The following is a 22,059-nucleotide window of genomic DNA, read 5'->3' as shown; positions in this document are numbered from 1 at the left end:
ACTAATTTGTATTAGTATATATATACTAACCCTAATGTATTAAGTAAAATAATGTAGGCTATGTACAAATCTGATAGGGACAATTTTGCTATGTGAGGTTATTAATAAATAGCAATTGTATTTGTCAAGTTTACCAAAGATGCAATTTATGCATAAATGTATATAATTTTCACACACTGTGTTTTATACATTTTATTAAACAAAACCCTGAATACCAAAAAAATATAAGTTTAATAATGTAAATATTTTTTAATTATTAAGACGCAAGTGTTAAAATATACGCAAACAGTGACAATTAAGTTATACAAGAATATTAATATAATCTACTATAAAAATCACAATCTAATAAAATTATCGAAATATAAAATCATTACTTAAAACTGACTAAAAATTATTTACATTAAAAAATTTGGGCTATACTTATATATAAAAACTAATTAATCAAGTAATATTTACGCAAGTGCAAAGAATAAAATTATTCTAGAATCTACAAAGTATATATATATATACAACGAAGTATAAATTTCCCATAATTAGGCAAAAACTATTTAACTTATATTTACATTTATTATACGCTTCTTAAAAACCACAAAAATATTAGTGACCTTGGCATTAATTCTAAAAAATGTTAATTTTGTTTATTTCAATAATTAGAAAATAAATTACATGATGGAACATGCTTTTGAATTCTTATTCTTCTTTTCTTTTGAGGTTTCTGCTTTATCTTTAGGATTTTTTTTGTCAACCGATACCCCCCATGTTAAATTATTATATTCGTTTTCGTTGTTGGCGGATGAACTTGAACTAAAAATGAAAATATATTTTTACAACTACTCAAATGTTAATTTTCTAGTGGACAAGTTTAATACCAATTTAATTAACAAAAAAAAACTATTATAAGTAATGAAAAAATGTCCAAAAATTACTGGCTATAGTAATCAATAGCAAAGTTTAACCCAAGTTTCTATTGTTTTATAGTTATACATGTTTTTTTTACTTTATGGTAAATTTGGGAAAACACGAGAGATATATAAATAGATTATCTTTTATTAAAAAATTACCCAGCATTAGGCTGTTCTGAGTCGGGCAGAAATAATTCCGACAAAGGTCGTGCATCGCCACCGCTAGATGATGACGAGGAGCTCCTATTCTAAAACATAGAACACACAAGGTGAAGATTTCATAACATTCTAAACGTTAATTTAATCCTGAAGAAAAAAGCCCAACTACACAGCCTTAACGTAGGGTGATATACAACACCCTGGCTCATATTTGAATAGCCTTTACAGTTTTAAATTAAAATTTTCGAATTATTTCTACTTGCTTATTAACTGCATTGCCACGACATAGAATCAAAGTAAAGTAAATTGAACCAGGTCATGTTTTCAGAATATAATTTTTTTTTTTAATTTTGTTGAATAACAAATGAACAAAAAACCTTACATCTGGGTTCGTTTTCGATTGATCAATTTCAGTGATGTTTTCGTTGTTTTCGAATTTATTTAGTTCCGGGGTTTTAGGAATACCTTGTGTAACAGGATTGATAGACTCATAAGTGTGATTCTGTTGCTCTGTTGAATAAATCAAATGTTAAAATAATTGTTTGTTCAGTAAAATAAAACATATTTATAGTTGTAACGTTGTAAAAGCATACAAAAACGTAACGGTAATTTTTTGGCGCAAAAACACACACTGAAAAAAATTAGTTGACGTTGATATAGAAGGTTTTGGTAAACAGCAATTAATTATTTTTATGCCTTTTTTTCACCAAGAGTACAGAAATTTTCAAATATATATCTTTATGGTTTACAATTATTTCCTAATGAAGAAAGACATTACAGCCTAAACATAAGAAAACATTAGTTATTCCGACCCAGTCTTAGGTTGCTTTGGGCATTTAAAAAAAATTTTAAAAATGTTAAATTATATTTAACTTGTCGTTTTTTTAAAGGCTTGGATGAAGTTAGTACCATATTTAGCGCCTTGCTAAAGGACGCTATGACATGGACCTAGTAAGGATTAAACTCTGAACCTCATGTTATAGACCCAAGTGTTTTAAACACAACAAAATGAGGTTTATTATTGTAATTTGATACCATTTGAATCGTTCACTTCGTCGGAAAATCTCAACGATTTTTTTGAAAATTTTGTGTACATTGTATTATCATCAGGAGCTAAAAAGTGAGTTGAATTGTTGATTTCTTTCACATTACTACGAGGAGGTTTTGGGGGGTGATTTCGGGGCATAGATTTTGGTGGGGTTTTATTAGTAGGGTTGTTATCAGAAACTAAAAAAAAAAATCAAATTTTTTTTATTAAATTTTATTAAATTTTTTGATAATCTAAGATAAAAATTAAAACAAGTATAAGACCTCAAAGCAACAATGAAAAAAATCTATAACAGTAAAATGGACTAATTTTAGGTTTTATTTATCATGTTATTTATTAAAATAAAAACAAACCGGGTTCAAATGTAGTAGTGAGCAATGCTGAATTTCTATTTGAAACATTGAATTTTTCAGTTTCTTCAAATTTCTGAACTTGTTTAAGTTGCTCTCTGTCAAAAAATAAAAATAAATTTTAACATTATTGTGTAATATAAGTGTGATAATATGATATTATAATAAGTTGCAAAACAAATATACTTAGTTGCAAAACAAATATACTACTTACTAAGTTGCAAAACAAATATACTACTTTAAAAATAACAAGCTTTTAGTAAATATTATGACCACAAAAATCTATTAAAAAAACGAACAGACAAATATAAAATTGCAAATTTTTTTTTAAACTACACAATTGTTTTGCAATTGCAAATAATAAATAAATTACAGATTTCTTATCTAATTAACCTTTATGAAAAAAATAACCTGTATCTGGGTGTATATTGTGTATCACTGTCATCTGAATCACTTTCAAATACTTCAGAAATTGACTTTTGCCCTAAAAATACTTTTTTTAGACCGCAATTTAAACAAATTAAAGGTAAAAGAAAAGTTAATAAGTCAATAGTATAAAGTTTAAACCAGTTTAATATTTTAGAATTAACATTCTACTTTGTATCTACCCATTGTATTTCTATGAAGTGGTTCTTGTACACTCATAACTGGAAGAAATAAAGTTTCATCTTGTCTCTGTAGATTTTGATGTCCCATAGAGGAGCTAGGTCTGTAAATGCCAAAAATTATTAAAAAAATACAAAAAAAAAATTCTTTAAGAGTAAAAAAATTTTACTTAAACAACAAGGTGCAATTGTCATTAAATATTTATTAAATAGTTTTAAAAAGACACATTAATGGTAAAAAATTTAAACCGCACACCTATTGATTTCTGATTCATTTTTATTCAAATTTCTTTGCTCCTCATCAGATGATGACAAAGAAGAAGAAGAATATGATGAGGATTCAGAACCTTCTTCAATTGATTCAACCTTTAAAATAAAAAAAATTGTTTTTTTTTTAATTATTTTTAAACAACATAAATTTTAAACAATTCACCAAACTTCAAAACTATGTCCGTTTATTTGTAACAAAATTAAAATATCTAAAAAAAACTTTTTTTATTTTTAATCATTTTTTTAATTTTTAATTTTTATTGTTTTTAATCATTTTTTAAGCCCTCAGGTAACATACCAGCATAGTTTTTCTGCCTAAAGTTGATTGAGTTGTACGTTCAGTGAGAGACGATAATCCTCTGGTTACATAATGTAGTTTTCCATCGCTATGATCCCTTCTATTTCGTTTGTATTGTCTGTCTAGTGGTACAGGGCTTACAGCTGGTACTTCATTAATACTGCCAACAGTTAAAAAATTTAATAAAAAAGGGTTTCTGTAATGTAGATTTGTGCTTAAAAAACGCATACATCAATATACATTTTTTCATAAATATACACACACAGTAAATTTTTTCAGATTTTGTCTCTGATTGATATGTTTTAGTTTTTTGTTGACATTACAATATTGTATGTCTATTAACCTGCTGGTTTGATTTTTTTTAAACTTACCAAGTATAAGTATTGTTTATACCTTACCTAAAAATCTTCAATATTCAGCCCTAACAAGTCAGAATTTAAAAATAAATAAGTAGTTTTAGACCTTTTAATGGGAGCATCAACTTGAATTGGAGTTGAAGTTAAATCCTTTTGAGGTTTCTTATCTTTACTAACTTTTTTTCTTCTGGAACTTTGAGGTCTCCTTGCTTCCAACATTCTAAATTTTATTAGCTGATGATATTAACTTGGTAAAATTAGTTCGTAGGTTAGTGTTGTACAAATTACCTAATATCATAGGCTGGGTAAAAATTTACAACCAAATCAATTAAAATAATAAAAACATTTTTAATGCAGGACTATAAACCAAAAAATAACAATAAACTCTCTTTAAAAAAAAACGAAAACAGTTGCAATATATTTTTAAGAATTTAAGCATCATTAAAAATAAACAAAATATCTAAACCTTAAGTTGGGGTTTATATCTCCATTCTCTAAAGCAATATTGCCAGTTTGTAACGCTAACACATGAGTTAACTTTCTTACAAGTCTATTTTGAATTTCAAGATTTATTTCCTACAAAAAATTAAAATCATAAAAAAATTGTAAATCTTTTAACTATAGCATAAGTAATATAAGATATCACAAAAGAATAAAATGCATAGAATGGATGGATTAAAATAAAAATTAAAAAACAAAGTATTTTCAACCCATATTTAAGTTGTTAAACTAGAATACTTAAATAAAATAAAATTTTAATTCATGTGAAATATTGGCTAGTCTAAGCTGTAATAGGGTATGGGTTGTAGTCTAGTATAGACTGTATGTGAAATTCAATACATTTCATTAGATAATAAAATCTTATAACAATACAAAGTCAAACCAAACAGTAATACAATTTACATAGTTTAAATCGCTAAATAAACAAAGGGAATGCTTAAGAACAAAAAAAACGGTGTTAAACATGTTTTTAAATGACAAATATATAAAACAGGCAAAAAATCACATAATAGATATATATATATATACTAGTTATACTAAGTTGATTTTATAAATTCATTACATGTTTAATGTATACCTTTGTTAGTGCCTGTAAAGTAATAGCTATCTGGTAATGTTTAACAGCTTTGTTGAAGTTATTTCTCATTACAGCAACTGCTGCTAGTCCTTCATGAACTTGAAACTGACCAAATTTGTCATCTTTAAAAAAAAAATTATTGGTAAATTTTTGAAGCTGTCATGTAAAGTAAATTTTAATCTATCCAACACTAAAAGTTAATTATAAATTAAAAATAAAATTAAAAATTTGAAAAATATTTTGACTAAGTATATAGATAGGCCAATACAAAACAAATGAAAATACTAATAAAAATTTATTTTACAAATTCATTTAATTTGCTAATATTTTAAAATATAAAAGCACATAGTAATCACCAGTATCTTTAAATGCTTGCAGTGCATGTGAAAAACTTTGATGGGCATAATCAAACTTTCCAAACTGACTGTAAGCAAATGCAAGATTGCAAAAACTCTGACCTTGTGCATTTCTGTTGAGTAACTCTCCTGAAAAATAGAAAAAGGGTTGAGTAATTAAGATAAAAGTCAATCCTCACCACTTTCATACCATAGTGCCCTGAAGTAATGCACTAGAATTGACAAAAACCGATCAGCAGATAAATTATTGGTCTACTTTCTTAATAATATCACAAACTGTTTTAGGCAAGTCGAGACTGGGTTGAGCTAACCATTGTAACCTTGTATGAAGGCCATAAAATCAGCCTTTTAACATTTAAAAAAGAATATACCCAAAGAATTCTTAAAACTATTTTGCATACCATGTAAATCAGCAGCTTCTTTGTGCAAAGAAATTGCGTTTTGATAATCCCCAATCCTGTTATAAACAGCTCCCATGTTTTGTAAAATAACTGCTCTTTCTTTTCTATTATCATCAGGGTTATACTTTAGTGCAGTTTCAAAGCAAGATAGAGAGGGTTCATACCAACTTATTAATGTATATTGCAATGCAACATCACACAAAATTGCACCTGTGTAAGAAATAAAATAAAAAAAATACTTTTTTATATTTATTTATCTTTGGTGTTAGGCCCAGTTTTAAGTCTACGCCAAAACTGGGGGTAACTTTTAACATTGACTATGTCAGTTGCGATTTTATTATTTTTGTTGCTCGATTTTTAACCTGCTAATTGGTTTTTGGCTTGGTAGATATTTAAGTACTCAAAATTGGTTACAACTAGCACGCATACTCACACTTTCTTGTGTTGTCCTTAACCTTTAGTGCATATTCAGTCATATCTTTTAACAGGTCAAAACATTTTGGATCCACAACTCCTTCAATAGCCAATAATTCTTTAATCTAATAATATTCAACACTGTATTTATTACAGAATTGATCAAGATCACATATAGTGCCCCAAGACTATGGAGCATATAAACTAATACCAGTAACATTTTGATTTGGCAAAAAAAGCCTATTGTTGAGAAATTCTAAGATGATAGACTTATATTGTTGGTATATAAATATATATATTTGGTCAATAAACAATGATTCTAATACAACAAAAAGGTTAAGCCATTGCTGAAACGCTATTACAAGTAATACTTTTTGTTAGTATGGAGTCAGGATTTAAGGGGGCAAACTATAAAGCAATAACAGTACATCTAATTAAAGAAAAACACAAACAAATTTTTAAGCCCTAGAAAAATTAAACAAAAATTACCTTTAACAAAATGACACTACATGCTTTCGAGTATTTGCTTTTGTCTAAATAGATGCTGATTGCTTCAGTAAAATAATGCACAGCTTCAGAAGAGCTAGATTGTTTGGAAAACAGTTTTCCTAGATTTACAATCGCTTCACAGAGCATCATCGATGTTCTATCTTGTAACCTACATTATAAAATATTTCTTAAAATATATGCTCAACAATATTCTTTCATAATTATTTTATGTTTAAAATAAAAAAAGATATATTGGGGCTACTATGTTTGGTACCATAGATTACCATAATTACTTTTTTAATATATATAAATTGTAACTATTACTTTTAAAAAGTGTTTAAATGTATATATTAAATTGTTATATAAATTTCTGTGACAACTTAGTTTCTACCTGTAATTGATAATTGCTTCCTTGTAGAATTTAATAGCTTGGTCACTATTGTTACACTTTTCTTGAGCATAAGCCAGGTTAAAATAAAGGTCTCCTTGAGAAGGAGATTTGTTAATGTTTTCCGAATCTAAAAAACAAATTTTGGCTTAATTAAAAAATAAAAAAGTAAAATCAAGGTAATTTGAAATTCAACGTAAAATTAAGACAAATTATGTTTTGTGCTGTAATATATTCATTAGGATATAAAATAAATATTTAGTTTGTTTAAAATCAAGTTTTGTGTTTGCTATGTACAAAGGGTGTAGGCAAATAAAAACCGAAGTACTATACGGCAAAATATAATCTAATACATAAACAAACACTTAGGAGTAGTTACATTAAACTATTCAATTAAATAATTAAACAGAAAAAAAGAAAAAATATCCAAAAAAGCTATTATTACTTAGGGGATGATAAATAAATAGTAAATAAATATATATATAACATAAAAAAATTCACCATTTCGATCAATTATTGCTGTTAATACAAGAGTGCCTTTGTCGTGATAACCGGCAGCAATATAAGCAGCTCCGAGGTTAAACAAGCAAGATCTTTCTGCTGATCTGTCGTTGTTCATAAGTAAAGCATACTTGTGGGATAGTGTAAACTCCTAAAAGGTACAATTTATTATATACAATGAATATAACATATCTAGCCCTATTGTTATTAAAAATTATTTTAACAATTCTGGTTTATAAACTTGTTTATAAAAGCAGTAATTAAATAGTTTATAACTTAAATTGAAATATTTCAATTTAAAATTTTTTAAATTTAAATAATCAAATATCTTATAAAAACATTGAAATACTTGAGACCACTTTACATTAAAAAAAATATGTTTAAAAGCTATAAAACAATATTTGAATAAAAAGATAAGATTTTTATTGTATAAATATAAAGTGAAGATTTTAGTAGAAAGTCGTGTAAAACAAATATAACAGCCCTCAGAATATAGCAAAATACGCAATAGTGTTGCTAGAGTTATAATTTAATCTAATCAACATTTTAAGTAAACAAAAATAAAAGCATACCTCAATAGCTTTGTCGTACAGAGCCTGATCTGCATCTTTAGATGCAGAATCAAGTAACTTTTTGCCTTTGATAGCATGCTCCTTTACTTGACGCATATTTTCCTGCATGTTTAAAGTAACCAATAACAACGACAGTTTAAATCATGTTTAAATATTTTTTTCAGAAAGTTATATTAAGATATTATATATATATAATTAATCTAAATAGTAGAAAAAAATAAATGATTTAAGATAAAATTAAAGTTTAAGTGAATTAAAGCTTGCTAAGTTTTATTTGTTTTCTAAAATAACAAACAACACCTAAACTGTATCACACAATTCACTTTTAACTGGCAATCGTCTATTCTAGCTAGCAAGACATTTTAGTTTTTATTAGTTTAATGTCAGTCAAAGTCAAAATGTTTGCGAAAACATACAAACTGACAAATTTAACTGTCTTAATAATAATTATAAAAAGAACAAAATGTAACAAAACTCACTTATATCTCAGCTTATCTAACATTTCGGCGGTGTACGTTCTTATTTACTACGACTTTAACGTTAAATACGAGCAACATAATAAAAACCACTTCCCCGCGTAATGCTTGGCGTCCATAACAACTCGATAATAAAAATAACAAAAAATTATTTCAGGGTTGCCAAATTATTTTCCATTAAAAAACAATTATTTTTGTAAGTGATATTTGTTTAAAAATCAAATTATTAAAACACTTTTGTACATTAATAAGTAAAAATATTGTTACAGTGCCTAATCATAACAATACAACGTCATTTTTTATAAATTTTTTATTGAATAAAATATACATATCAGTAAGCACAGTTAAAATATATCAACAATTTATTTTTAAAAATGGCCAAAACTTTTAAGCTAGTCAACTTGGGGGTTGTGCTGAAAAAGAAATTCCGCCTGCAAAACAAAAAACAGGCATTTAAGTATAAAAATTTATCCGCTACAATACTCAACATTGCCAAAAACATAAAAGTTTTACCAGCTTTGTACTTCGAAGACATTAAAAGTTATAGATTTAAAATATTTAGACTTAATGTTTTATAAAGTATAAATTTTAGGCCTATACCAGGTAATCAACTGGGTCTTCAGGTCTAACTTGACAACACTGAATTAAACCATTTGTTAAAGTAGGCATGACATGTTTCATCAGATAGTTGCGAAGTGGAATGGATTGTTGCTCCAAAACTTCCCGCTCTTGCTTTCTTACTTCTTCCAATCTTTCCAACTAGCAAAAATTAAATTAATTTAAAAAGGGTGATCATTTGAAAACTAACATAACAAAATTGTTTTACAACAATAACATGCCTTAATCAACACAGCTTTTCTAGAAAACAAACTTGGATTCACTATACATATGGCCCTGGGTTTAATCATCACTGCTTTAACACTATAATGTGCTTGAGTTAGGCACTATAAAAGGTATAAACTCCTGCTAAGCCAACAATTAGTCAGCAGTTTAAATGTAAGGCAAATATATATAAAAAAACTTAAATATCCCAAACTGCCAAATGTAACTTGAGACTAGGTAAGGGCAACTTATGTTACATCTTACAAGAACTTGACTAACCCATTCTTCTTGTCGTTGTTTCATGATCGCTGCCTCCTCCGCCTCTTGCATCTCTCTCTGCTCTCTTTCATGAGTTTCTTTTTTGATCCTCGCCTCCGCAGCTATTCTTTCCATCTCTTCCTTTTCCTCTGGAGTAGGTCCATAGTTGCGTGGATCACCAAGCATATTGCCGATGCTTTCAACAATCGCTTCGTACTTTGGATCATTTTTCTCTCCCACCTCTTAAATTTTTTTTTAATAAATTCTTTTACATTAGCTAATTTAAAAAATCCTGTATTTAATGTCGAGAATGTATGTACCGATATGTTCTGGATGAATCTCAAGTTCATCAAAGTAATTAAGAACGGTGTCATCTTCTTGGTTAATAGATCGATATTCGACCAACCTTCTCAAAAAACCATCTTCGGTGTTGTGGGTGCCCTAAAAATGATTACACTAGATTTTAGTAAGTTTATTAACTTGTGGATTTACAATTAATCGGTTTGTTATCTGCTTATTTTACCAAAAAAAAGACCAAGCAGACATTTCCCAAAAAACAAAATTTTTGAAATTTCTGAAAAGCATTGTCCAAAGATGGGTAAAGGTAAAATGGGATAATAAAAAAATTCTTATTCCGGTTAAATGGATATTCTAGGCATATGGCTTTGTTTTTTTTGTATATATATTTATCCTCGATGTGGGAAAGTCAAATGCACAACTTAAACATAAAGTAACATCAGTTACTCCGACCCAGTCTCGAGTTGCCTGTGGCAATTTGGGACATTATAGATTATAATTGCCCGGTAACTATGCTGCTGATTAAGTGCTAGGTCAGCAGGAGTTCATACCGTTTATAGCACCTTACTCAAGGGCGCTACAGTATGAGAGCAGTGAGGATTGAACCCACGACATCATGTGTGGTGTAGCAAGTGTTATTACTACTACACCACGCTGCCGGTTAATTGTCTATTTGAAAATAAAGCTTTGGCAATATGGCAGTAATCAAATTGATTTATGCTACTTCTTTTTGAAAATTCATTTAAATCTTTAGACCAACACTCACTTGAATAACTTCTTCTGGTAAGTTCATGACCCTTTCTTTAAGGAATTCATCCGAGGCCTCTAATGCGATAACAACCTCGGGCATCATTGTGATGTCATAACTGACCTTTGACCCCTCCTCACCTTCTTCATCATCTTCAACTATTAAATAATTAAAAATTACAAAAAAAACACCCACGATTTAAAAAAAATGTACAGAATAGGAAAGAAAATAAAAAAACCTTTCTAACAAAATTTTAATTCATTTTTAACAGATGGTCGTTAAGCACAAAATAAAATTTTTTTCAAATTTTGGTTAGTTATTTGTGACATGCATAGTTAACAAAATTACGAGTGAAAAGATCTTTAGCCTGCTGGTAAGTTTTAGGAAATCCATCAAGAACAAAACCCTGGTTCTGGCATGGCATAGACTTCAACTTTTCACGGTAAAACCTAAGAAAAGTAATTTGAATAAACATTAATTTTTTTGTTACTTAAAAGCTATCCAATCAGTTGATAATAAGTACTTGATTTATTTGTAATTTTAATAGAGCTTTAAAAAGGCAATTAAACTAATTTTTTTTTTGAATGGTTACAATTTTTGACCATTTTGTAATTACCCAAAATACTTTTTTACCCATTTTGTAATTACCCAAAATACTTATTAACCTTAGGAGATATTCATCCTCAAGTCTTCCTCCATTCGTCTCTTGGTTCTCCTTAACTTGCGCAAGCAACTCTGCATCATCCGTAGCTTTTCCATCATCCTCTTCTTCACCCTCTTCCCCTCCTGCCTGTTAAAAATAAAATTTTAATTTAAAAAAAAACTATTATATAAAAGCATAAAAAATGGTATGATTATAAAAACAACAAAAATATTATAACAAGTTTTAAGGCTTAAACCTCTTTTTTGCGCTCACAAAACAAAGGTAATAACATAAATATCATTACAATGCCATCCTTTTGTTTAATAAAATTATTGATTTTATTTTTATTGGCTACCTGATCCAGTCTTGATGCACTGTGTTCCAATCTCTCTATGGTTTCATCCACAACATTTTTGATGGTGATATGGTGAAGTTTGTATTTCTTACACAATGCCGCAGCCACTGTGCTTTTACCAGATGCAGGGGGGCCAAGAATACATGCCCTCATTGGCTGTGATTTAAAACACACAGACATAACAAACAATGTGGTGAAATTTAATTTCTGTAGGTGCTCAGGCACAGTAAAAAATTTACCATTTTTAGCAATAGACAAGATGTTACAATATTTATATTCGTTAAGCCCAATAACTAAACAGGATTTTGATAAATAAGCATTATTTAACTAGTTTAGCAAATTACAAAATCAACTCAAGCAATTTTATCTGTTACAAGTTAATCGGAGAACACTAAGTCACCATTTAGAATGATTAATTTATCATATCAAAATAAAAAAAATTTACAACTATATTAACTATGGTAGATACTAGTTGCACAACTTACAAGAAGGCCTCTGGTTTCCTTGTATTCTTTGATTATTCTCTCAATAGCATCAACCATACCAGTCTCTGCAACCCATCTAACACTCATGCTTTCTTTTACAAACATTGCTTCCATGCGAAGATTGACAAGTAGAGAATCAAACTCATTTTGCTAAAAAAAAACGAATTTGATTTATATAATAAGTTAGCTAAAAATCTATTTTCAATTTTATTACATTCTAATTTATGAAATCAATTACACGAAAAATAAAAATCAGTTAGTGAAATTAAAGTTAAAGTTACTTGTAGATCTTTGATGAGTAAGGCATCCTCTTTTGAAATATGTTCTACTTTGCCTGTACTAGCCTTACTGCTGACAATCTAGTAAAAGTTAATTTATTAAGCACATTCTCAAAAAAAAGAAAAAAAAATTTTTTTTTTGAATAAAAAGTTTTGTTAAATCACTTTGTAAAAAAAACATGCCTAAAAATGTATTTAAAATAGTTTGGTAAGTTTTCTAAAAAAAACACTCAAAGACAAATGTTAATCAAGTTCAATTCAAAATTAAAACAAGTACATTTTAATTAGTTTATTTATAATCTAATAAATCAAAAACACATCTTAATTAACATAGCTGTAAGTTGACTACCTTAAATCTTTTTAAAATCCCAAAAAAAATTTTTAACACATTGTTGTTAGTATAACAACCGAGTAATACACTGCAATATTTATACTTGTCTCATGTAATCAAAATCCTCTTTGGCGACTTTGCGAATTTTTCCAGAGCCCAGATAATAACTGATACACTGATAATTACATTTATAACTTAATACAGATTAAAAAATCCAGCTTAGCAAATACATACAGATGTTTAAAATTAACAAAGAATATTTTTTTAGAAATAGGCATATATATATTTTGTTTATTTTTAATTTTGTAAAATATAAACCGAACAAAAAATGTAAATATCAGCCTTTTAGAAACTTATTAGTTTTTTGTAAAATTATTGTACTATACTTGTTTTTTAACCAAAACACATAAAAAGCAATTATTTACTTAACATTAAATAAACATTTTAACTCACTCTAACAATCTCTTCCAAAGAATTCTGGGAATCGTCAACAGCAACTAAGTATCTTGTTTTTGGACGGCCATCGCAAACGTTTTGTATAACACTGAAATGAAAATAAAAAAAAAATATTAAATCACCAAAACAAACTTTTTTAACAAAATTTATGTTAATTGTCTACCTAAGTTAAAATACTAAAACAATAGCTGACTAAAATTATGCTATTAAAAAAACACTTTACCAACCTAGCTAAATCCTTAATGTGAATAGTTGGAACAATGTTGGTGCCAGTTCCAAAACATTGAAGTGCAGATGCCTCACCCAACCATGCAGTCTGTTTAAAAAATAAAACAATAAAATTTGTAGTTTTTACAATAATATGCACAAAGTACAATGAAATGCTGCTGTAAAATAAAATTTCTTGTCAGTCTTAATGCTAATTTATACTTGTATTAGGTTAACAAAATTAAAACTAGCAACGGGCTATTGTAAACTGACAAAAATAGCTGTCAAAAAAAACATAAAACATAGCATACTCTATTAACAACAAGCTAATTTATTTTGGGCAAGAAAAAAATTAAAGTTCACCTTAAACAGAAAATGGAAAATGTTTTCTCCCATTCCATAAGTGAGACCAGATGCAATAACATAAGTTTGGAACTTTTGCTTGTTCTGTAAAAATAGTACAATTGTTAAAACATAACTAATAATGTATGTGTTGTATTACAAAATCTTTTTCTTTAGCAACAAACTATTCTACAAATTTTAACATTGTTTTATCAGAAGTCACATGTTTACAACCTGTTCTTAACTATAGTGTTAACTTCATTTTAAGCAATTTAAATTTTACGTGGATTAAGGGTTTTACTAGCTGTTGTGGGTTTAATCTATAGTACAACATTTTAGTTCTACTTAATAAGATCAATGTAAATAAAATATAAACACCAAACTTTAAATTGCATACATGTCACTATGTACCAGTATTGCTTAGCAAATTGGTAGTGAATTTTAAAACAATCGCCTGAATACACAGTTGTACAATAATATCATACTAATAACATATTATGTTAAAAAATGTTACAATAATATCTCAAGTTAATATTTTGGTATGCTTACCGTTTTGCCAAACTTAATCACCATCTTTTCAGCACTAATATGTTCTTTAAAATTCGGATGAGGTTTACGCCGACGGTAATCATCTTCTGTGAATGGGATTTCGGGATCATCCTAAAGATTATTTAATTAAGGATTAATTAATAAAATTAAAATATTAATGTAGGTTAATTTGATTTTTTCTAACTTTAAGGATTTTAAATAAAATACTTTGCCGTTCCTTGTACACAAAAAATGTAGATCAACTTTTAACAAAAAAACTTTAATTTCTTTATTCATTTTTTGACAATTAAAGTTTAATTTTAAATTTAACTTACTGGATCAAGGGGTTTGCTTTTTGCCCAAGTCAAAATAGTTGACAACAAAATAAACATCTTGGGTGAATCAAAATGTTCGATCTCGGTGTGGAGAGAAGAAACCGACCAAACTGATTCGTCAATCGAATCTGCATCTTCTGTTATGTTGTAGATAATAATGTCGCATTCTAAAAGTTTCTCAAGTAACTCCTCCCGAGTTTTAAACTATTAAGAAAGGTGTTTTGAGTTTAAATTAGGAATTTGAAAGCAAAATAACACAGGAATTAAAGGTGGTGAACAAAATAGTTTGAAAAGTAAGATCGTTGGCTTAACTCCAATTAATATTGCCTACTATATATCAAATCAAGTTAGGAATTCTATATACGTACTTAGCCTAAAAGTCACCAGATTGATAGTATAAAACCAACTCAAAAAAAAAAAGTTTAGACCGAACTTCTTTCAATTCAACACTGATAGTAGCACTGGTATTTAAACAATTTAATCTTTTTCTATATGCAAGCTAAGTTTAAACACTAGCATAATGTAAAAAGATATTTAAAAAAAAGCATATCATAAAAAAACCTTCCAAAAAAACAATTCCAACTCCTCTCGATAAAAAAGATAACTTACTGCAACTATCTCAGTGACATAATCGGGAGGAGTAGCATTCGGATCTTTAAGAGTTCCAATAATCCGGTAAGATCCCTCTTTGTGGGACACCACAGAGTGAACAGATCCTGCCTCTTCCTCCTCTTCCTCAGCATCTTCAAGTGATGATCCAACCACACATTGGGACAAAAACTAAATTAAAAAAACACAATAACAAAAAAAATAAAAGTCTGTAAAATTTGATTAAATCTTATGTACAAACAAACCCTCAGGTTAATTAACACCAAACATGGTTGAAACAACATTTTTATAGAAGTGGCGTTTACAGATAAAACCTTTCCCTACCCCCAAAAATAAATGACAGCATATTTTACTAGAGACTTAAAACCAGTAATGTGACAAAAAGTTATCTTTTTTTAATTATTATGTTTGTAATTGTGTATTCAATTACCTTATAGTAAAGTAAGACTAGTTTTTTAACAGACTTACCTTTGCGAGATTTTTTCCAGTGTACAAATCGACGTTGTTAAAGAAAACACGCTTGCTTCGTATCTTTTGCATAGGCTCCTCGGCTTCCTCAGAATCCGACATTTTTGCTAGTTTACCTTAAACTTTTTAAAATCTATACCTAAGAAAAATTAGGCTAATTTATTATTATAATAAAACAACGTGTAAAACAAAACAAACTTTTTATTTCGGTTGAGTTTGTTGCTAAGAGACGCATGTTAGATGGCGCTAAAGATTATTCTTTAAAAAACATAGATATCATATAAAGCAATTTTTCTTGGAAGTTTTATATTATTTTAAACATTTTAAGCAGACTTTAATAAACAACTTTATTTAAATAAACACAATCAGAATTTAACATTTCTTCACTTTGATTAACAATTTAAATAATGTACTAAATAAATGCCAAATATAAATTGCCTATAATTTTATTATCGTAAAAGTTTTTATAAAAATAAGAAAGTAAAAAATTGTATAAAATTAAAATTTAACAAATTTTCCAGAATAAGAGTTTACAAAAATTCACCCCAAACAAGTAACGACTTTAACAAAAAAATAATTTGCGTGTGATGGCAGAAGAGAGCTGTTATCGAAAACCTACTACAAGATACGCCACTACGAGTCGAAATGTTTCTGGTTCGAGCCGCATCATTGCCATACTATTAGACCTTGGCGTTTACGGATAGCTCAAACACATCATAACAGCACACCCTTCCCCAATAAAAAATATAAAAATCTACCACCTTAAGGTGATATAGAAAAAAAGTACGCCATTTCACACAAGCTAGGGGTTACTAGAGAAGTTACAAAATTAGGGTTTTGGCGTTGTTCTGATACAATTTTGTTAAGGTTTACAATAATTTTAGGTAAAATAATTAAATAAAAATCTAGGTTAAACAATTAGATGTTGGTAAAACAATTAAAAAAAATCAAAAATTTTTTTTCGAAAACCAACTATGTGAACTTAAAGAGTTTTTAGAGCTTATCTTTATTTTATTTTTTTCAATATGATTGACAACAGTGACTTAACATTTTTAAACTTACAAAATGCAAAAAATATCCACCGAGTAAATTGCTTGCGCTTCTTAAGAGCAAATTTCTTGCCCGACGCACCAGAAATTCGTTTCGTTGAATTAAACATTTTCCCGTAGCGGTCGCTCGCACGCTTTCGTCGTTTCGCCAATACCTTCCTAAAAGCCAAAATGCTTACATAACACAATTTTTTTTTTTGTTTTTTTGCTCGTTGTTAAATAATAAGATAGTAAATATTACAATAATGCGACAGGAAAAAATGACAAAACCAATTTAATGATTTAAAACATGCCACAAATATTCATATTAACATAAAAATTTAAGTAAAATCGGCAGAATGGTGTAGTGGTAAGAACACTTGCTACACCACCATGAGGTAATAGGTTCAATCCCCACTGTTCTCAGGCTGTAGCGCCCTTGTGTAAGGCGCTATAAACGGTATAAACTCCTGCTGAGCCAGCACTTAATCAGCAGTATAATTACCGGGCAATTATAATCTCTATAATATCCCAAACTGCTAAAGGAAACTCGAGACTGTGTCGGGGTAACTAAAGTTACTCTATGTTTAGGTCGCACATTCGACCTTCCCACATCTAGGATAAAGAAATTACAAAAAAAAGTATGTTATGGTATTGTCACCAAAACCAACTCATACGAAACAAAACGGTGAATTAGGCAACGTTAAGCATATTATGATATCTTAACTTAAAGTTTTGAATAATTAATACCCATTTGCATTTTGTTGCCCTTAGCTTTGACAATTAACACGGTAGACTGTCAGTCTTAACAAGTTCAAGTGTCTTAAGAAAATTTCACGGCAAAATGTAACGACTTTGAACGCTTTACGCTAATTTGCGTTGCCTGTTATAATTACAATGCACGTCATTCAATTATTCGCTGTGCACAAAAACTATTTTAGGCGTATGATTTTAGTGCCTCGTTAATAGAATTGCACCCCCAAATCGATAATCCCTATTAAGTACATTTCCTTTAATAAAGTTTAATGGGTTTGAATGATCTCATTTTTGAGTTAAAAAATGCTGTTTATAAAACAAATCAGTGTTATTTGCTGAATAACATCAAAGAATATTTGTATTTTGAAACCAAAAAAAGTGAACCAAAAAAATTAATGTCTCTTTACACCTTATATACCTAATTTTAACCCATGTCGTAAACAATTTTGGTAAATAGCTTTATGAAGGCAAAAACAACTATTATTGAAGCTTTGGCATTTGGAGTAGGCTGTTTACGACTGAATTACGGGCGGTTTTGTTATCAAGCAAGCTGACAAATACTGCTAATAAATTCGGCGCTAAAATGATCGTTAGCGCTGCAAACCGCAGTGTCAGAAGGCCGTAAATCGGTTTTCGGGCAGCTAGGCACTCTCATTTAGTAAAGAAAAATTAAGGACTTTGGACAAAATTTACGACGCTGTCCATGTTCGCAAATGAAAATAAGAGGGCGGTCCATTGTAAGGCCATTATTAACTTAGTCACCCGCCGCGAATTTACGAGTTTAGTGCCGTACTGTATTACAAAATGTCGGTGTGGAATAGTTTTAATGATTTTTCTCATCAGCGGTTTTACGCTGTTAAAACTAGTAGTTGAAAACGAGTTCAGTAATTTGTAAATTCTTGCCAATAAATACTCTGTGGTTTTTGGCTTTTATTTTTTGCCGAAAAACCCAAGGTTATTGGCTATGGGTTGGGCGCATTAACACATCAGTTCAAACCTGATTTTATTTTCAACTTTTTAATGCAACACGTACACTAATTGGAAGATAATCGGGGTAGGCATGCCCCGACTGATTCCAGATTAAGATAACGGGCCACTTTAAAGTCTAAGACTACATGTCGAAATCCAAAAGTTTGTTTATGTACAAGCTCAGTTCTGTGTATGTTCAAGTTACTGCTGCATTTCCGTGTTCCGCTTGGCGAGCTACAAATTGAATTAGGTAGATCACCCTAACCACAGCCTAACAGCATCATGCTAACAACCTTGGATTGGTCTTTTCTAACACTTGCGAAACGCGGGCGCCAACGCGAGGTCAGCACTCCAACAACTTACTTAATTTAAGGCGCGGTAATTTGGCTTCATCGATATAATCACAGCCTAACAATGAATTTATTTCAATTACTGCGGTTGTTCGCTTTGAAACGCGTGCGCGTAGGCCGCCTTTACCTTGTTAACTAATTTTTAGGCAAGCTAAGTTCCCGGACCCTACTGATTTTCGCTAATTCCTAAAAATAAAAACGAGTTTTAATTATTCTTCGACCCCAAAACTGTCAACCATAATCCCGCAAATCAATAACAATCTAAGTAAGGAACATATGCTTAGAGAACAAAAACTTGTTAATTTGCAGTAATTGCTGTTAGATGGTAAACAAACGTCAATAAGGCTGATAAATATGCAGGCTTATTAACAAAGTATGTAGACACATTTGGGGTATGTAAATGTTATTTTCGTTGCATCTAATTTAACAGCAACTTCAGATTGACGTAAAAAAATAGGTAAACTATCTCGTTATAATTGGCCCGGCATAGGAACCTTAACGACTTAAGTCATTTGCAACTCTCTGGGTCAAAAGAAACAAGAATTTAACAAGTTTGACAAATTAGTCATAAGCAATGTAGCACAACAACATATAAAAACTAAAGTAAAAAATATAAGATGAAATTTTCTGTTCACAAATAGACAATTAGCGTTTTTGTCCTAATTTTGCATTGTGTTAAAGCGTGTGACGTAGAACCGATCACATACAAACAATTAGGTGTCTTATGACACCCTGCCGTGTCAAGCAGGATGCGATCTTGTAAATTTGTCTTAGGCCATTGTGTCGAAACAATGGGGTTTACTTAACCCTGTCTCAATCGCATTCCGCCTAAAGCTCACGCGTTTTAAATCAAGTCAAAGCCTAGAAAAACACTACAGCGCATGAACCGTTGTGTTTTTAGTTGGATAGATAACTGTCTAGCAACTGTGAAAGATTATATGTCCTACACCGTGTTGATTAAGGTTAAGGTTTCATTGACTTGAGGGTTTGTACAGAGTCGAAATGCTAGAGCGACGTACAATCAGAAGGCCACTGACGCGCATATTTTCACATTGCTTCATACGTGAATTTAAAACTGTTTAAACTTCTTATAAAAAAACACAAATTATTTTAGATACAAATTATTGAATAACACAAGTTTGAAAACAAATTAATTTTGTGAGGATTGCGAGAAAAAAAGAAATAATTATATAATTTATTATTTATGTAGCCCACACAAACATAACGTAAGTTAGTGGATAAATAAAATAACAAAATATTGCTTTCAAAAAATAAAAAATAAATTTTATTTAAACAGTGTTAAAGAACAAAAAATATAAATCAAAATGGCCATAGAACAAATATTAGCAATAATTTTTTTTTCTTTAAACCTATTTTTGCGTATGGTTAGTTTAATATAACATTATTTAACCCAACATATGTATAGTTTCACACATGCTGAGCGCAGAAAAAATATAAAAACAAAATGGCTTACGAATCAGATACTTAAATCTCTTTCATCTCTACAATAACAATTTACACAAAAACGTATGGGTACGCGTGAGCCTAACACTTCCAAACATCGTTTTAGTTACCTAACTGAACTAAGGTTAGGCTACTGAAAGGGTTTCGCGGCCAGATAGTGTTCGCACCTTTTCCGACCCCTTGTTAGCGCTCTTGTCAGGGGGTCGCCGCTAACTAAACATACTACAGACTGACAATAGCAGGCAAGTCAACACAGTCACCTCCGACAATAGATTTTCAAGTGCCTAAGCATTGTAACGCGATAAGATTGTGTTACTTGACGCCTAAAGGCTGCGTAGTCGTGTGAAATTTATTTGGTCGCGCGTCGCAAGCTATCGGCTTTTTATTTTTAAACCTTACGTTCGAATTCTAATAAACACAAATTTATAAAATAGATTATTCTTGAATAATTTCTAAATATGGTTGGTACACTTTATTACAAATTCAACAAGTTTATTTAATTGCTGAAAACTTGTAACGGTATAGGAGAAAACGATAGCTTGACCTTTTCACCTCGTATGCACAATGCATTGGGAAATTCTAGTATGATTCACTTACGTAACAACACAATAAAACAAATTTGGCAATTTAACCCTATCAGACAAATCAGACAATTATATAAGGAACTATAATAAAAAAGCAAAGTAATGGCTTATGGTTTAGAATAGCATATAACTACAGTTACATAAGTTAATCTTCCCTTAAGTCAACGACCGAATGGATGTTAACCTTAAGATGTGGACTACGAATAACCTGTGCCAAGAACATGTATTTCAATACAAGATATCGCTAGATCAACACCATAGTTTACAATGTATTATATAAATGTTACTTATCAGGTTGCCAGTCCTGCTGGATGTAATCTGCCGTGAGTATTACAACACATGTAAAACAGCAATACTTAGCTGTTAAAGTCCCGGATACGAAACACTTCAATTACTAGGAAGGTCGCACTAGGTGATATCTATGCGCAACTAGTAGGCGTCCGAAAGGCCATTCAACTAACGCAGTAAGGTTATTAGAAAATCTATGCAAAATTAAACCTGAATTTAAGTTACATGTACTTTGAAAGATAAAAGACACAATTCCTTTTAATTTTAATACATGGCAGTAGTTAAATTGGTCCCATTCGTTTAAGCTCGTCCTGAAAACAAATCAATGTTATAGTACTTATTTTAGGTACCCGTCAACCAGCATTTTACCTCCATGTCAGGTGGGGGCCACATTGAAAACCATTAACGTTTCGTTCCTTTGTGAAAACGTCGTCTTTACAACTTTGATCTTACTAGATTGGTCACGTAGGCAACGTCCCATTGGCCAAACATAAATATCAATGGCTATAACGGCAGTTAATATAAAGATCGAAGTGTTGTTGTGGCTTCGGTTTTTGCATTTGGCCAATACATATGACACTTTATTGTTTCTAAATAAGGGCGTAGTAGCCCCGAAATTGCATTGAACTTGCTAAAATTGATATTGATTTTTATCTTAGTAACATAAAAGTGATAGCAACAGGAAATCGGTTTTCCGTTTTTCGAAATTTATTTGTTGAATGACACCTGCTTCACATTTTTAGCTCTACAATGCGGTTCATAGCGATTGGTGGCGCTCAAAATATAACATACAAA

General features: G+C 29.8%; 2 protein-coding genes across 3 annotated transcripts; both read right to left on the bottom strand.

The window, feature by feature from the left end:
- Positions 1–286: 286 nt before the first annotated feature.
- Positions 287–8,371, bottom strand: LOC145752718 (uncharacterized). The gene is made up of 19 exons (XM_082569042.1): positions 8,188–8,371; positions 7,616–7,766; positions 7,118–7,244; positions 6,727–6,895; positions 6,257–6,362; positions 5,824–6,033; positions 5,423–5,551; positions 5,067–5,188; positions 4,455–4,564; positions 4,095–4,208; positions 3,633–3,792; positions 3,321–3,430; positions 3,068–3,168; positions 2,871–2,943; positions 2,463–2,557; positions 2,097–2,288; positions 1,444–1,571; positions 1,062–1,150; positions 287–804 (listed from the first exon to the last, which is right to left on the bottom strand). The coding sequence occupies exons 1-19, from the start codon at positions 8,293–8,295 to the stop codon at positions 663–665; spliced, it is 2,436 nt and encodes an 811-aa protein (XP_082425168.1). The 5' UTR covers positions 8,296–8,371; the 3' UTR covers positions 287–662.
- Positions 8,372–8,958: 587 nt separating this feature from the next.
- LOC145751915 (adenylate kinase 7-like) lies at positions 8,959–15,978 on the bottom strand. Of its 2 annotated transcripts, XM_082568070.1 has the most exons (18): positions 15,826–15,978; positions 15,358–15,528; positions 14,749–14,952; positions 14,435–14,545; positions 13,907–13,990; positions 13,564–13,652; positions 13,334–13,424; positions 12,984–13,055; positions 12,553–12,630; positions 12,272–12,421; positions 11,787–11,942; positions 11,454–11,578; positions 11,137–11,237; positions 10,807–10,946; positions 10,064–10,184; positions 9,765–9,985; positions 9,264–9,422; positions 8,959–9,094 (listed from the first exon to the last, which is right to left on the bottom strand). In XM_082568070.1, exons 1-18 carry the CDS (start codon positions 15,925–15,927, stop codon positions 9,056–9,058), a joined length of 2,214 nt encoding a protein of 737 aa, XP_082424196.1. In that variant the 5' UTR covers positions 15,928–15,978; the 3' UTR covers positions 8,959–9,055. The 2 variants fall into 2 exon arrangements, with proteins under 2 accessions (XP_082424196.1, XP_082424197.1); XM_082568071.1 differs by lacking the exon at positions 12,984–13,055.
- Positions 15,979–22,059: the final 6,081 nt, after the last annotated feature.

The sequence above is a fragment of the Corella eumyota genome, chromosome 5 (genome assembly GCF_963082875.1).
Source record: "Corella eumyota chromosome 5, kaCorEumy4.1, whole genome shotgun sequence".
Lineage (NCBI taxonomy): Eukaryota > Metazoa > Chordata > Ascidiacea > Phlebobranchia > Corellidae > Corella > Corella eumyota.
This window is presented reverse-complemented; position numbering and strand designations above follow the sequence as displayed.

Bases quoted from the DNA above. Each gene is read 5' to 3' on its own strand.
- LOC145751915 (XM_082568070.1), bottom strand. From the start codon at position 15,927: ATGTCGGATTCTGAGGAAGCCGAGGAGCCTATGCAAAAGATACGAAGC. The intron at 11,238-11,453 runs GTTAATAAGTAT...TACTTTTCTTAG, and splicing joins GAGGATGAATATCTCCTAAG to GTTTTACCGTGAAAAGTTGA. The intron at 10,947-11,136 runs GTAATTTTGTTA...ATTATTTAATAG, and splicing joins GGCTAAAGATCTTTTCACTC to TTGAAGATGATGAAGAAGGT.
- LOC145752718 (XM_082569042.1), bottom strand. From the start codon at position 8,295: ATGCAGGAAAATATGCGTCAAGTAAAGGAGCATGCTATCAAAGGCAAA. The intron at 2,944-3,067 runs GTAGATACAAAG...AAGTATTTTTAG, and splicing joins ACTTCATAGAAATACAATGG to GGCAAAAGTCAATTTCTGAA. The intron at 2,289-2,462 runs GTTTGTTTTTAT...TTTTTTTTTTAG, and splicing joins CACTACTACATTTGAACCCG to TTTCTGATAACAACCCTACT.